This window comes from Pezoporus wallicus, unplaced genomic scaffold, assembly GCF_028554395.1.
Source record: "Pezoporus wallicus isolate ANWC-B61680 ecotype Strahan unplaced genomic scaffold, APGP_CSIRO_Pwel_v1 contig_3952, whole genome shotgun sequence".
In the NCBI taxonomy this organism is placed as follows: domain Eukaryota; kingdom Metazoa; phylum Chordata; class Aves; order Psittaciformes; family Psittacidae; genus Pezoporus; species Pezoporus wallicus.
Genome location: NW_026635034.1, coordinates 10583801 through 10599388, shown reverse-complemented (window position 1 = coordinate 10599388; position 15588 = coordinate 10583801). Strand labels below are relative to the sequence as shown.

At 40.8% G+C, this 15588-nt stretch overlaps 1 protein-coding gene across 14 annotated transcripts in view; it reads right to left on the bottom strand.

Annotated features, from left to right (window-relative positions):
* Positions 1 to 15588, bottom strand: part of TCF12 (transcription factor 12) — a 167435-nt gene that overhangs the window by 37242 nt on the left and 114605 nt on the right. For 11 of the 14 annotated variants that reach the window (XM_057398207.1, XM_057398224.1, XM_057398216.1 and 8 more), the window contains one exon: positions 14173 to 14225. In XM_057398207.1, coding sequence (XP_057254190.1) covers positions 14173 to 14225 — 53 coding nt within the window. Of the gene's footprint in view, positions 1 to 2591; positions 2817 to 14172; positions 14226 to 15588 lie in introns of those variants that run through there. The other 3 variants (XM_057398309.1, XM_057398293.1, XM_057398301.1) reach the window with 3 other exon arrangements.

The window sequence follows — 15588 nt, the reverse complement described above, 5'->3', positions numbered from 1 at the left end:
GAATCAATTCAAAATTTACCAAGTACAATTTCAATTTGTGCTCCTATTTCTACCTGAACTTTTTTGTAGCTTTTTTTCTTTTTTTTTTTTTTTTTTCAATGAGGGCGTTTTGATGATTTTTGGGTCTGTAGCAGAGCTCTTGAAAGAAAGGGAAGAAAAGGTGAAACTTCAGGGAGATGTCATTTTTAACTAGAACTATTTTCTCCAAAAACCTCTATATTAAAATTCTGTTAGCCTCCATAAGCTGAGAATATTTTCTATATATCAACAGGTGAAGGACAAAAAAAATACAGGCTAAATCTTTTAAGTTCTTTATTTTCTTTACAAAACAGATTAAAATCTTTTTTCTTTTTAATTTGGGGAGGACTCTTGATATACATATTTATTTATAACACCTATTACACATAACGGTAAAATTTTACTCCTTAGCAGGGGATACGTATTAAAACGTTACCATTCACTTCCATGCCTCCCTCACAAAACACATAGAAATTACAAAAATTGAACCTCTTCTAATAGTAAGCGCCCCAACTTAATTTTTAAGCTTTCAATTTCTGTGGCAGTGCACACAGGACCATCTATTGGGCTGCTCAGACACCTGGCTTTTAGCTTAATATTAAGCTTTCTTCTGGCTTACAAATTTAAGAAGTTGAAAAGAACAAAATATTTAACAAAAAGCTAACAGACACACACACATTTTCTCCAAATCATTTCCTATTTGCTTTGTGTGTCAATAAATGAGATTTTATATACATCAGCAGGTACCAAGGAATGTAAACACTCAAAATCTAACACAATAATTTAAATAAAAATCTCAAATCAAAACGAGGTACATACTGCCAGCTACTAATGGGTCAAACAATACAAGTAGAAGTAGTAAGACATCAAAACGAGGGTATGTACTGATCCCTCACTATGGAAAGGCTCATACAAAGATCTGGCAAACATACCAAGAGGTGCACTTCATAAACTGTAACACAAAAAACAATCCCCCCTGCTTCACATATCCTCCTCCCATATATTTAAATCAGTACTTCAGTCCAACCTGCAGAATTCCTAGGAGAGAAAATGCTAAAGACTAGCGAGATGTTTGGAAAAAAAAAAAACAAAACCCAAAACTTAAATAAAACCCTGGGCAACATGATATAGGATCATCATATGATTTGTCATCTATTTACTAACTCTTCAAGCTCATAAAGGTCACCTCTGACCCACAACAGGCACATGCTATCAATTTTCCAGCCAGGCTCTCCTACAGTACCAGCACTTCCATCTACTATATGCCTGGAAATACTTAATAAGATCAAAGCCTTTTTTCCTGCTACAAGAACAAAGAGAAATGTTGTAATAGAGTGATCTGTGCTCTAGAAAGAATAAAATCAAAACTTCATGCAAGTTATATTCCCTTTGCTTCAGGGGTATTGTATAGTTAATTTTACTTAAGTCTTATATATATCTCCACATAAAACTTCAAACAGATTGTTTTAGCCTAGGAGCAGACATGAAAGAAAAATAATGTCATATTTGAAAGACAGCTGGCATTTATACCAAAGGAAATGAAACAGAGACCATGCAATTTTACGCATTCCCCCAGCCTCTCCTCCGGTATCTTTTCTTTTATTCAAGAAGCCCACGCACAGTGTCTTCAGTAACTGTAAAGATCCACAGTTCAATTATCACCGAACAAAGATCTTGGCAAAAGTTTACCAATGACGGCACGGCGCACACAGGCCCGCAAGAGAAAGAGCAGTTAAAAGAAAGGGGAAGAGAGATCGATATCAGCATCTCGCTTTTTCTTCCTACTTAATGTGATTTTTATAACAAAAGCAAAGCAAAACCGCATATATCATCAACAGACCGGGAAAAGCACACTGTGCGCAGTTTACCATTGTTCGCTAATTTTTATACACAAAATCCCCAGCTGTCGTCATACGAACTTAAAAATTCAAACTATCAGCCGTGAAGCAGAAATCTCCAATTTCCACAGAGTTATAACGCAGAGAGGAGACTCCTGTTCGTGAACCTGCCCGCCCGTCTCCCCCTGCTCCCGGGGCCGTGCAGGACTTTATGTCCCAGTCCCACAAGCGAAGGGCAGCTCTGCCCGGCAGCGGTACCGGGGCGCGGGACCCGCCGATCGGCCACAGCCGCAGCGGCGGTGCTCGAGTCGCGCCCCGAGAGGTGAAGCCCAAACCGAGCACCCAACAGCGCGCACCGAGCGCCGCGGCCACGCAGCAACTTCTCCGCAGCGCCCCGCCAGCACCTCAGGGGCCAAGCGCGAGCAGGGCGGGAGCGGCTCCGGCTCCGGCCCCGGCCCGTCAGGGAGCGCCGCCTGGCTGCGGGCCGCTGCCCTCCGTCCTCCACCGAGCCGGGCTCGGTGCTCCCCCACATAACCGAGGAGACTTCCAGCAGCTCCCCCCGCGGACCCCAGCGCAGTCCCCCCTTCACGACCACTCGCCGCCCGCCCCGCTTGCTCCGGCACGGGCACGGGCTGCCCGCCCGCGGAGGAGCCGCCCTAAGAACTCAGTATGTGCCCGAGGACCGGCCGGCAGCCCCGCGCCCGGCGGCTCCCGAACAAAGGCGGCCGCCCTTACCGTCTTCCCGTTGTAGTAGTACATGAGGGAGTTGCTGCCCACCCCGGGGACCGGGTACGCGCAGTACATGGCGCGGCTGGCGGCGGGCCGGGCTGAGCTGCGCCGCCTCCCTCCGCCTCAGCCTCCCGCCCGCGCGCCGCTCCGCGCACATGGAGCGCCTCAGCGGCGACTTATGCAAAGCAGGACTGAACCATCTCGGGCCGGCGCGGGGGTAGGGCCGGGCGCGGGGCCCCGCCACCCGCCGCGGCCCGCGCCCCAGACCGCGCCAAGCGCCGGAAGGCGGGGGTGGGGGGAGCGAAGGGGGAGCACGCCCCAGTCCCCACACGCGGGCCTGCCGCCCCGAGTAAAGCGCGACCTGCGAGGCAGCGGCAGAGGGACGCGTCCTGAGCCAGCTCACCTCCCGCTTTCTGTTCTAATTAAATTAGAGCACTTGCGGCAGCGGAGACGCCGCTTGGTGCAGGCTGCAGCCACACGGCCATCTGCCTCATGGAGTTGTCTCCAACTCCGGCAGCGCTTCGGGAGCTGCCGGGCCAGAGGCCCCGGGGCCGGCCGGAGCACCCCGAGAGCCACCCGCACAGACACCCAGCACCAGAAAGCCCGTGTGATGGCACAACACACACGAGATGCTCGGCTCCATGATCATTCTTAAAAATCCAAAATCCATCTTCAAGATCCCACATACAAAGTGAGATGGCTCTTTGGAAACATGAGCCCAGACTTCCTGTGTATTGTATAATACATTTTTGCAAGGAAAAAGCAGTTCTGTGCCCATATGAGAAAGGGAGGAGACCCTAACAGTTCTGGCACATCACAAAACGGGCATTACACAACATAGCAAACAGACTGCAACTTCCATCGCAGTAATCCCTCGTATCTGCACAATACCTATGCCTAGTTTCTTCACTTAACAGTGGCATTAACTAGTGTTAACTCTTAAGTGAGGTGTTCATTTCTTTATGACCTACACGTGAATGCGGTTGGTTATTAACTGAGCTCCTGATTAAGTCAGGCGGATTTCAACCCAGGAAAAAAAAGGTTAAAGCGAAACCACATTCTCCACCTCTGCGTCAGCTGCCAATGCTGTGAACTCCCCCTGCCTCCCTCCTGACAAAAGCAGGAAAATACGTCAGGATAAGGAAAAAACCAGACAAAGTTCCGCAATTTACAGGGAAACAAAGCAAGCTGCAGAAATCTGGTTCATTCTGCCACGCACCTTGTGTCAGAGAAATCTTCTGAACTAGAAAGATCCACAAGAGTGACAAACTGACTACAGCAGAATACTGCGGTCAGATAAAAACCTTAGTGGGTCTTCTGTATCATATCCATTATCTCAGGACATAACTACTGTAGTGTCTGTACATACACGGAATATGCTCATACTGACAAAAAATGTTCACACCTCCAGCTTCAAATGTTTTCTCAGTGAACTCTTCCAATCATTTAGGAGACTACTGTGCTTAGAGTACACCGGCAAATACATCCTGAAGTTTACATCAACTGAAGAACACTTGCACGTTCACTGCAAATCAAACTATATATCCAGAACTATGCACGAAGGCTAATGATACCCAAACTCAGCTCTCCTCTGATACAAAAGGCATAGCAGCAGCTGCAAAAAAAGAACATCACTGTACTTCACACTATTAAATCGCCAGGCCTGCAGAGTGACTGGCGGCTTCCTTCTTCCCCCAGGGACCACAAAGACCCATTTCAGTCCACAGAGAGTCCGTAAGAAGCTTTGATTTGCAGCTAACAATGCCATTCCTTAAAGCTCCTCGCTAATGTTCAGGACTCTATAGATGAGATATGCTAAAAAATCTTCAGATGTTTACACGTGCTACCTCTGTAGCACCCTAGATTAAAATCACCAATTCAAACTACTGTACAACTTTGAAAAAACCCTAAACACTGGAAAATGCACTTTCAGCTTGCAAGAGCTGAAGAAGTAAGAAACCCCTTGTTTCCCTGAAATAATTCAAGCACGCAAACTTTTTAATCACTAAATATACTTCCAGGGTAACTGGAATCAGTTCTTTGAAGTAAAGACTATCATCAACATAGCTGTAATTGCTACTGCACCTCCATGCACACATGCTCTATTTTTTCAATAGTTGTATTTGAGCTGAAGAGCATGATCAAGCCCGTTCTCAAATAATCAGCATTCTCCACCCATATTACAAACAACTGGAAAAATGCTAAAAGATACAGCAGAAAAAAAAATAACTTTACTGAGTAGCATTGGGGAGGCTGGTGTTTCTCTGCATTAGAATGGCCCTATACTTGTACAGAGCAACTGTAATGAAAAATATATAGGTAATATTAATTGGTAATATTTACTAACACAATTAACATCTATCAGCACAAGGAAATCATTGACACTGCTCACCATCACATGGTTAAGACAACAGCAACAATCTGATCAATAAAACTGAGTAACACCACTGCAAATGCTGTCTGTTTGTAGACAAACTGGTTTACAAACTTGTACCTCCATAATGAGGCAATAAATGAATTTCCTCCCGAGTTACTTCCCCACAAATCAAAAGGATAACAATTTCATTTTACCAAAAAGGGATTTAGTTGTCCTACCCTCAGTTACATTGGTGGGAATAAAATCTTCGTGTACAATATCTGAAATTTATCACTGCAGCTGCTCTACATTTACCGTACAGAAACGCTATTTCTCACAGGATGCGTGCTACATCGATGCACCTTACAGGATCCAACCATAATTCCCTCCAGCATATGAAACTTTAACCCACAGAAGTTTACTTGCACCACAACACATGAAAAATAAACCTAAACCGGAAGAATTTGAAAGACTGCTCAAACACTTGCGCCGTTGTTACCAACAGCTCTCTATATGCAGGAACTACTCCCACGTAACTGTTCCAAAAGCTCCTCAAGTCCAAAGTAAGTTTTCGTTTTGTGGTTGCAATTTTTATAATCCCCATTTAAGCCAAGCAACAGCTGCTCCGAAATTTGTTTTCTTAAGAGAATCATGTTACAGTGAAATGAATCATCGCTGGATTAGCGATACTGTACTGGGTACAGTTGTTTACTCCATTTTTCCTTGGTGACAAGTCAAGGGTTAATCTCATGACTCAGCCTGACAAAACAAGTCAGCTGGAGACAGGGCCAATTTTTTAAACTTGATTTCAGACAGACATGCCGTCAGCAGAGGAGCACTGAACTGACATGCACTTTGTAGCCCGAATTGTTTCCACTCATGACCCTGTACTGTGTGTCAAAAACAATAAACTGCCTGTTTCTAAAGTATGCAAAGAGATTATGAAAGCTGATGCGGAATGAAATACTGACCTAATAATAAACCAAGCTACCTGCAGGAGGGCGTTTTCAAAGATGGTTTTAACACCAAGAGATTTTGTGAATGAATTATGTGTTCTCCCCGAAAACACACTTTTACGTGAAACACGGTTTTGTCCAGCTTGTCAGAGCCTCTCACAAGCACGCGATAAGCACATGTAACCCATCATCTGAATTTATAAAAAAATAAACATCACTTCTCCAGATGACTGGAAACTATACTGTGTGAAGGAGAATTGTGTAACTGTCTCAGCGGATGAGAGCCATCCTCTGGTCAAAGCTATTCCACAACACTGAAATATCAAAATACTTTTAAAAGGTTACTACTTTTTAATCACAGCTTTATGTTTTAAATGGGTTTATTCAAACACAACAAGCAGTGAAAACGAGAAAGTGAAAGTTCCTTTTTCACCAACAAAAGCAACTGTGACTTGTGTGCCCAAGTACCACGAGTTTCCTCATAGAGAGCTGGTTTCAATCCTGCTGACAAAATGGTGACCTCGTCAGAGCCAAAACCTACTTTGAGGGGATACAAATACCGTTGTTCTTACCAAGCTCTATTTCATTTCCTAGGGGCTAGGTTAACCTTCTATCTGTGGAAATAAGGCAAAGGCCCTAGAAGCCCCTCCTTTCCTGCCCACTCTGTCCAAGGTTGGAACTCCTTATCAGTTTCAACCACATTTGACAAAGGAACAGAAGTTTCACAAGTGATTAAGCTCTTACCAGTTTCTAAGAAAACTGAACCTGAAGAGGAGACAGACCCCAGCTGATGCCCCAATGAAATAAAGGCAAGGAATGGGGAAACGAGGATAAAAGACAAATATATAGTCCACTACTGAACAACCTGTTGCTAATTAAAATACACTCAGTAACTTTCAGCTGCTTCTCTTGCAACTACAGCAAGGTCAGAGTTAGGATCATTGATAAAGGGTGCATTGAATATCATGCATAATGTAGTTGTTAAGACACAGACAAGCTTTCAAGCCTTAAGAAACAAACCTGGCTGTTCTAAGGGAAAACACATTGCTTATTATACTGTCCTCTATTCAATTGATCAGTTAAGTAAGTGCTAATTTAGTTTTAAATCCTGGAAGTATAGCCTTGTGTTATTAACCAACCACTAAGTATGCTGTTCAGCAGAAACAGAGCAGACTGTGTGGAAGACAATTTAAAATAACCCAGTGGACTAAATTCAATAGGCAAAACCTCCACAATATCCAAAGGAAGATTATTTAAGCAAATTAATTTACTCATCTATGCAAGAGCTAAAATACTTTGGTGGTTTTCCTGTTCAAAAGGTTTGTCTTTAAATTCACATTTAATAGTCACGTTACTACAACCAGGAAAGAGGGAACAGTTCGGAGGAATAGAGAATAGACAACAAGTACTAATGAAATTGCTATTAATTGCTATCCATTACTTTTTCCTAGCAATACTACCAGGTTTTAGGGGATGTTTGTTGGGTTTTTGGTTGTTGCTTGGGAGGGGTTTGCTTGTTTTCAAAAAAGTCCAGTTACCTGTGCCAGTTTGGGTTAAAAAAGTTGGGTATTTTTGTTTGTTTTTAATTGCAAACTACAGGTAGAAAGTTTCTCTTTCAGTAGGTTTCCAAATAATACCAAATTTTACATGTTTAAGTTTTTACATAAATGTTGTATGAGAGTGAAAAGCATGAGGAAGAAAAGTGCTGTATATCACATTCTTCAGAACCAAACACAAAATAGTTTGAGTTTTCAAGACTTGTTCCACAGTCCTTCAAATACACCTTCGCTGGGATATTGCTCAAATCCAGAAAGTTTTATCATGTTGCTGAAATAGTAAGCACTAAAGGTTTGACAGCCTCTATATGAAGGTCCTAACTCCCCATGTCGGCATTAAAAAGTAAACAGACATGTTAATTACTCTGAGGCAACAAATAACCCCATCAGAAGTCAGATAATCGTCATCCCAAAATGTGCTTTAACCTACCCCATCTAAACGTGTATAGACCACAGCACAACTGTAAAGCCTGACATCAGTCAGCAAGGCTGCGTTAGGGAAGGCTGCAGAAGTCCTGAATCTTTCCACAGCAACTCAGTAGGACCAGGATCTATTTGGAAAATTAAACAGTGATTAAGGGGTCCCTCTGCTGGTGCAACCTCACAGCATCGTTTAACTCTTCTTTCACCACTGAAGTACAGGGTATTTTTCACTTCCCCCCCTCACCAAAACCGTGCAGCTACACCTGCACTCGTGTGAGCTCCCTGTAGGTGGCTCCAGACTCTACACCTGAGCCCAGCCCAAGATCTCCAAACACACACTTTGTGAATTCATGAAACAATCCCGTGTCAGAGAAGCTGTACAAGCTTGCGTGTCAAAACGCAGAGAGCTAATTGTGCCGCAGCACGTATTTCCCTGCATTCCTCCCCTTCTCCTGCAGTCCAACTTGCTGCTTGGAAAAACTGTTTTGCAAATGAAGCCAAGCGAGTTATCAAAAGCCAAAGGAGCAATCCCCCTGCCATCCACAGTTAGGAATCCGCCTACTACTTCCCTACAGAAAGAAAAAACGCTAACAACTAATCCTAGCTATTGGTGCAAATGGTGAAATCCCATACTCAAATCTCCAAGACTGCACAACTTTGCTTTTTTTGCAAGTCTTGACATCACAAGAAACTCCGTGGCACTAAAACAAGAGGTAATTTAATTCAGTTTCTTCCCTTCAGTGTGTAAAGACCCATCTTGACCTGAAATTTCACTTCAAGATGATGTGCTTTAATTCCATAAAATAAAGCAAAGCTTTAATTTCAGTGCCATTCTTTTGAAAAAGCAATCATTTTTGTATTGCCCCTTTTGACAAACGGGCAAAGCAACCTGCCCGACACTGGGGCTGAGCAACCAACTGAAAGGAAACATCTCATTTCAACAGCACGTAAAAGCCTAGAAACACAACACTGCTCACCACTTTCCCAGCTGACTTCAGGGACTATAAAAGCCTTCCCACCAATACCACAAGTATTATCAAGCAAAAGACATTAAGAAATAGTCTTCAAAAAAGCTTTTATCCTTATCTAATGTTATAAAACACCACACTAATTTATGGTAATGGACACATTAATCTTTGAGGTAAAGCAGAAGTTGCAGCAATTCCATATAAATTCTCCCTAAATTACATGAGCTGCAATTCAGTCATGTTATTTTTTCCAGATAACGGTTTTAGAACCTATGCACAGATTTAAGGTCCTTTTATGCAGATCTACACTCTAATTTAAGAGCATTTAATGTGCTCATTTTGATATGTTGTGAAAACTTCAAAAATAAACTATCTCCAGTAAATCCAAACACGGAGAAATAATTTGACATCATTAGATATCCCTCATATACGTATGTGCAGGATTTTAACAAAGAAGATCTCTCAATGAAACAACCTCACAATAGTTCACCCCAGTCACAGGTGATGAGATAGTTTGTAAAAAGTATTTGATTTTCATTTTTAAAAAAGCTATTAGGAGAGGGCTACTTAAGCATCTTTACCCTAATTCTGTGAGAACTCAATCCAAACTTTTCACAACAGGACTTCGCAATGGACTGCTTAGTTGTTTAATGACAGCTAAACGTGCCCATATAGCAAAGAGCGAGTGGAATGCTATAATCTGAGGTTACTGCTGGTTTCTAATAGATTTCAAATAAAGCTCACATTGAAAAAAACTAAAATCATCTAACCAGAAACACTTCTGCTTGGTTTGTAACAGAATTTGGGGGTTGGATGGTTTATATATTTGCTTTTTGTTCAAGCTCACAGATGAACATGGTGCTTACAAAGGAGTCTAGAGCAAGTCCCTAAAAACATCCCTTAAATCAGGTGACCAAAGAACAGGCATAAAGCAGAAGAAAGGAAGATGAAAGACTAAGTCACAAGGAAGAAATGGCAAGTTCTGTGTTGCGTTACCCGTGAGGATTTATCTGCTCAGTTTTGTTATTTAAAATTGCCTTCTAAAACACAGCACAGCATTGGAGGCAAGGGTCAGCAAGTTACTGCTGTCTTTGAGAGTGTTAGATACTGAGACAAGTGACAGTTGAATGTACTACTTGACTGCACAAGGCAATTCAGAACAGCTCTGAACAAACTAAATGCTGCTTTCTACATTTTGACACCATTTCTGGCAAGGGGGAACAAATCTTACAATAAAAACAAAATAAATAGAAGTCTCACTAGAAAGTCAGTTAAACATATCATCACCGCCAGTCAAACACTGCACAAAGATCTACCCGGGATGCTCCACAGTTTCTATTCAGAGCCACAGACTTCAGCAGAGTATTCTAAGGATGTTGCTTTACACCAGGCTACTTCAGTACCCATCAAACTTGGTAACATTGAGGATAATTCTCTAAAGAAAGGCCACTCCACATGGTGAACACTGCATTTCAGATAAGCATTCAGAGGATTGGATCCTTTCCACTCCACCATTTCAAATTATCTCCTTTATCCTTCGGTAAGAGCGGACGAAGTAGGGAGCACAGAAGGGAGTAAGATCTATTATCTTCCCCCTGGTACCATTGCTATCTTTTGAGACATCTCTTAAAACATATTGATCAAGCTCTGTCTGAAAAGACTAACACAATACCAAAAAAGAAAAGTAAATGTTTGGGCGGTGGTTCTATTCACTAAACCAGGTTTTGGGGTTTTTTTTAGCCTTCCTTCATAAAGATCTCCTGTAATAAATTAGCACTGTGGACTATACACATACAATAGAGGATGATATATGAGGAACCCCTATAATCAAATTGTAAATTGTCTTAAATATATTGAAAAACAATGAACTTGAATTTACTAAGAGAGCTCTGGTACTAGAAAATATTCGTTTGACAATCCCTTATTAAATAAGTGGAAATCTAAAGATTCATATTAAGCTGATTGTCTCAGGTTCTGTGGAAACTAATACACTCAAAATATTTATTAGAAATGGCATTACACAGAAAACAATCAGGTATTTGTTCCTGTGTGTCGGAGCTCATTTTCTGTAACAAAAATTAACAGGCACAATGCATTTCAGGTTTGGTTCTCTGACATGAGACTAATTAAATGGCAAAAGAACAATGATATTCTCACAATTTTTCTTAGAATTATGACTTCACGATAGCTACACATTATGGTACTAATAAAAAAAATAGTTTGAATTATTTTCTGACTACACATGTAAATGGTATGTTTCTGCTCACAGCCCGTACATAATTAGATGGCAATCTCCCTGTGCAATTCCAAGTGAGCCTTACTTGTCTTTCTCCTCCCTCTGCGGACTGAACAGCTCTTTGAAAACCCTGGTACCCTGCTCTTCCTAATTCAGCCCCACGGATTAGTTACAACTGGTTTCAAGTCATATGATATTATTAGTTTCCTGGCTTAGTTAAGGTACCTCCCACAATCAGAAAAAAAATCAGAACTACAAGAGTCCTGAATCTCCGCGGATAATGTAACTCACCAAACAGTATTCCCCCCTGCTAGAATATAAATGGCACATCATAATTTTTCTGCTCACTCAAGCCTGGCTTGAGCTAACAGTGAGAAAAAATAAACCACTGATTGTTTTAGTTTCTATCCTCCCCAGAAGGCTTTAAATTTAGGAGTTGTACAAATGCTCGCGTGTCAACATTCAGAATGTTTTGGGCAATGACTCATCACTCAGAAACTTAGAACAGGAAAACTTAAAAATGCCTCTGCCCGGTCCATCTGATTTTTGCAGTTAAAGGACAAGTCCAGATTCAGCTGCACTCCAGAAAGTAACTAAACAATTTGTTAGCCCTTTTCTCTGTAACTGTTTTTACTTTAGACCCTGATAAAAACACAGGAAGAAAGATAAGCCTCAAAGCAAGTAATTTCAGAAAACACCACGCAAATGCAAGAGACAAAGAAAAAACTACAGGAAAGGTTTTTTGTGTTTTTTTTTCCTTAAAAGACTTTTATTAAATTATAGTTATCTGGGAAATTAAATTCCTGTTGAGTATCTGTTGACATGGCAGCCCTATACTAACATGACAACATCGGAGAAAATCTTTTAGAAACTGAAAAATTAAATATAGATTTGTAGAACATGAAGTATCACCTTTCTTGTGACTTTTCATATTATAATTAAACTTATCTGCACTGCCTATTAGCTAAACTGATTTTTATCTCTCCCACGATACACTCAAGACTTCTTACCAAAGTATATTTAAAACAGAGACAATACTTCCATATTTATCTGTTAGTGAAATTTAGTTCTTGTGTCATCTTCCAAAACACATCATACCTTGTATCACTTTTAATACGGCATTTTTGCTCCAAGGCTCTATTCAGCCCTGACAGCATTGGAATACACAGAAACAGTACTTCAAACCTGCAGCATCGCAATCACCGTTTATTCACAGTAACCGCACTTCATTGCGCAGATTGGTACAATGCTAACACAAATAAAATTTAGCAGCATTTTGTTGTCTCCACTCTTCCCACGGAAGAATTAAATGAAAGCCATTTTTAAAATACTGTTTCTTAAAATTAAAGTCTGGGAAGAGAAATGGGAGAAATGTTTCATTTGCTAAAACAATCTCTCTACCTGGCTGACGCTATTAAATAATAAACATATAACGTAAGCTTTATTACTCGCCCGGAATTATGATAATAAATTACATGAAAACTGCACTGCTCTGTGTTTTAGCTTCTCTGACATCTTAAATATATTTTTGTTAACCTAGCAGAAATCATCTGCTAGACTGTAAAGCCACCCTACATAACACACGACTGTTAAAATGTAAATTGCCAAACTATTTTTAGCTGCTGCTGAAGGGGAAAGGGAAAAAAAAAAAAAAAAGGAAAAAAAAAGCGGGGGGGGGGGGGGGAAGAAGAAGAATATTCCTGGCCTCGGGAATAATGATTTGAGGCATTGTGTTCATTTTGTTTATCAAGCAGCTATTCAGCCTCTAGTGGGGCCCAAGTGCTTATGCAAGCAAAAGCTTTTAAGAGTGCCTGCAGCTGCAATCCTGGCTTCCAGGTAGGCTGCAGGTTCAGAGCACAGCTGCCCCAGGCTATCTAGACTATCTCAGCTCCATCTGGAAGTACGGTTAAAATAGGATTTCAGATCCTTCTTTCTGTATATATCATAGTGAGCAGGGGGAGGGAGAAGGGAAAGAGGGAGGAGAAAACAGGGAAGATGCAAGGGCTAGAAGACACCATTCGTACTTGAGGCTCAATACAAAATGAAAAGCTCAGAGCATTCCGCTCCGCTGTATCTCTGCTGCCCGTGCAGTATGCTCCATTCAGCCTATCCGGCTTTGAGTTATGACTCAGCCAAGTGCACCTGCGCCCATGTGTTAAGTACTGCCAAATAAAAGCCCAACAGCCATTTACACAACAAAGAGATGTACCCCGCAAGGCAGGAGCTTCCCCCTCCCCTCCTGTTTGTTCTGAGCAGGGGAAAACACAATTCTGTCCTTCACTTCACTGGGGATTTTTTACTTCACGTGGATTTTTAAATGCAGATTCATTTATAAACAATTTTCTCCCTTTTAAGAATAAAGCATATTTAATACCACAAAACACCCCTATAGCATTAGATTATCACAGCCATTAATGATTTTTCACCAAAACCCTTCCAACCTTTTTCATCAAAGCCCTTTATTCTCGAAGGATAAATTTTCAAGCAAAGAGGGATCAACAAACTAGTTGCTTGAAAGCTTTCCTGATGCTAGGCTGAAGTTAGGAAAGGCTTAATGAAGGCTTTAAAATCCACCAGGGCTTCACAATGAACATCTGACTCGGTGATTTATGCATATTAATAACCTCAGTCCTACTGAGGCAAGCTGAGCTGTACATGTCCTCCGAATCTTAATGTCTTCAGCTCCACTGGGATTATTACAAATGTAAATTTCTAAGATTCTCAGCTATTAATCTCTGTCTGTCCTCCTGTTCAGCAACATAATGACTAATTAAACATCAAAAGACCTGTACAGGAGATCTTCTTTGACAGCTCCTGGCCCAGCTCTCTTCCCAAGAGAGGAATTCAAATGACAGGGACAAGTGGGTAGGAGCATATGAGCAAGTTACAAATCACTGCTATGAAGTCTAAAAATTCCACACCAAATGTGTATTTAGTCCTCCAGAACCACTCCCAATCACCTAGCCTAGCTGTTTATGTCCAGCAGATATCCTTCCTAATGCTGAAGTTAAGTAATTTGTGTGTATGTCAAGTGAAGAGAGCAGAGTTTGAGCATGATTTGTTTATTATCAGTAAAAACATGCAGTACTTACAGAAGAAGGCAAACCAGGGGGCACCTTTCTTACTTTCTTTGTCTGGAGAGGATCTGTACACAGAAAAACGACGTTTCATCAAATATCTCCATTACAGATTAAAAAGAACAAATAGCTACATGAGACAGGGTTTTTTTTTTTCCATGCTAGATTTCTTACTTTCCAGTGTAATGCATTTCTATTCTGTTCCAATGAAATCTTTCACACCAATACAAGAACGTAATATACCAATATTCTTCTCTAAAATAAAGCTTCTGCTAAATATTTTGCTAAACAATTACTTTCAATAAGAACACCAACTCTGAAAGGCACACTGATACCTTTTCACACTTGCTAAGAAACAGTAAGATTTGGACTGATTAGTGAGAAAAATGCTTTCCCTTTTTGTACTTCAAAGACAGAACTATCAAAAAAGGATTTGACATGTTGAAGTACGATTAATACTAAAAAAATACTAATACAGTTTTCCATCGTTTTTAAACTAAAGCAAGGTTGTAAATAAACAGCAAATCCAATGACCTAATCATTTTTCTTAAGTACTAAGGCAATATAACTCAAATTTGCATCTAATAGTAAAGCATGATACCTCCTTCCTTCTACCAACAATTATTATAGCATCACAAAAGTACCTAACAATTTCACTACCTAAATTAAGACTCTGAACCAGTTTAATCAGCTGCTAATAAAATTACATTTGAACACTATGCATGCAAATTAGAAGTTAACTGATGGTCTGAAGACTGCTATCTGGCAAGATTACCAGTTCTACAGTTGACCCATTGAGTCTTCAATTAAAATACAAAATTCCTATTTTTCTATTTTCATTCAGAACATTTAATCACAATGTTGTTATAAGATACGACAAGATAAAGGTGAGATAAGGTGAGAATATCTGCTGGGTATCTTTACGCTGATCGTCCCCACAGGACTTGTTCGAAATGAAAATAAAAGGACTTCTGGAAGAGATATTTACACTGCACTCAAAAATGCCACCTAGAATGAACCACTGGTTGGGTTCTATGAACTTTAGCAGCAAGTTTAAAGACAGTCTGTTAAAATCCTGGTCAGGCAACTCTTTCCGGGATAAAACGGCCATATCATTGGACTGCTAACTAGTAACATCTAACTAGTCCTTAAAAAAAGACGAAAATTCAGACATACTTTCTCAAGCCACTGGAAACAAGATCTGAGATACAAGTGTATTTCCTCTTTCCTGTATATCTGGAATAACATTTGTAACCAGCGCTTGCCATGTCCAAGGTTTACAGTCCGCCAAGATTCAGCCATGAATCTTGCTATCATGCTGCTCTCATTTGAACAGTTTTATACCCCTCCTCTGCTTCTCTTTCAAGGAAAAAAAATAAATAAATAGTACTGCTCTGCAAGCACCGTGCTTAGCTTCATTTTGTTATATTT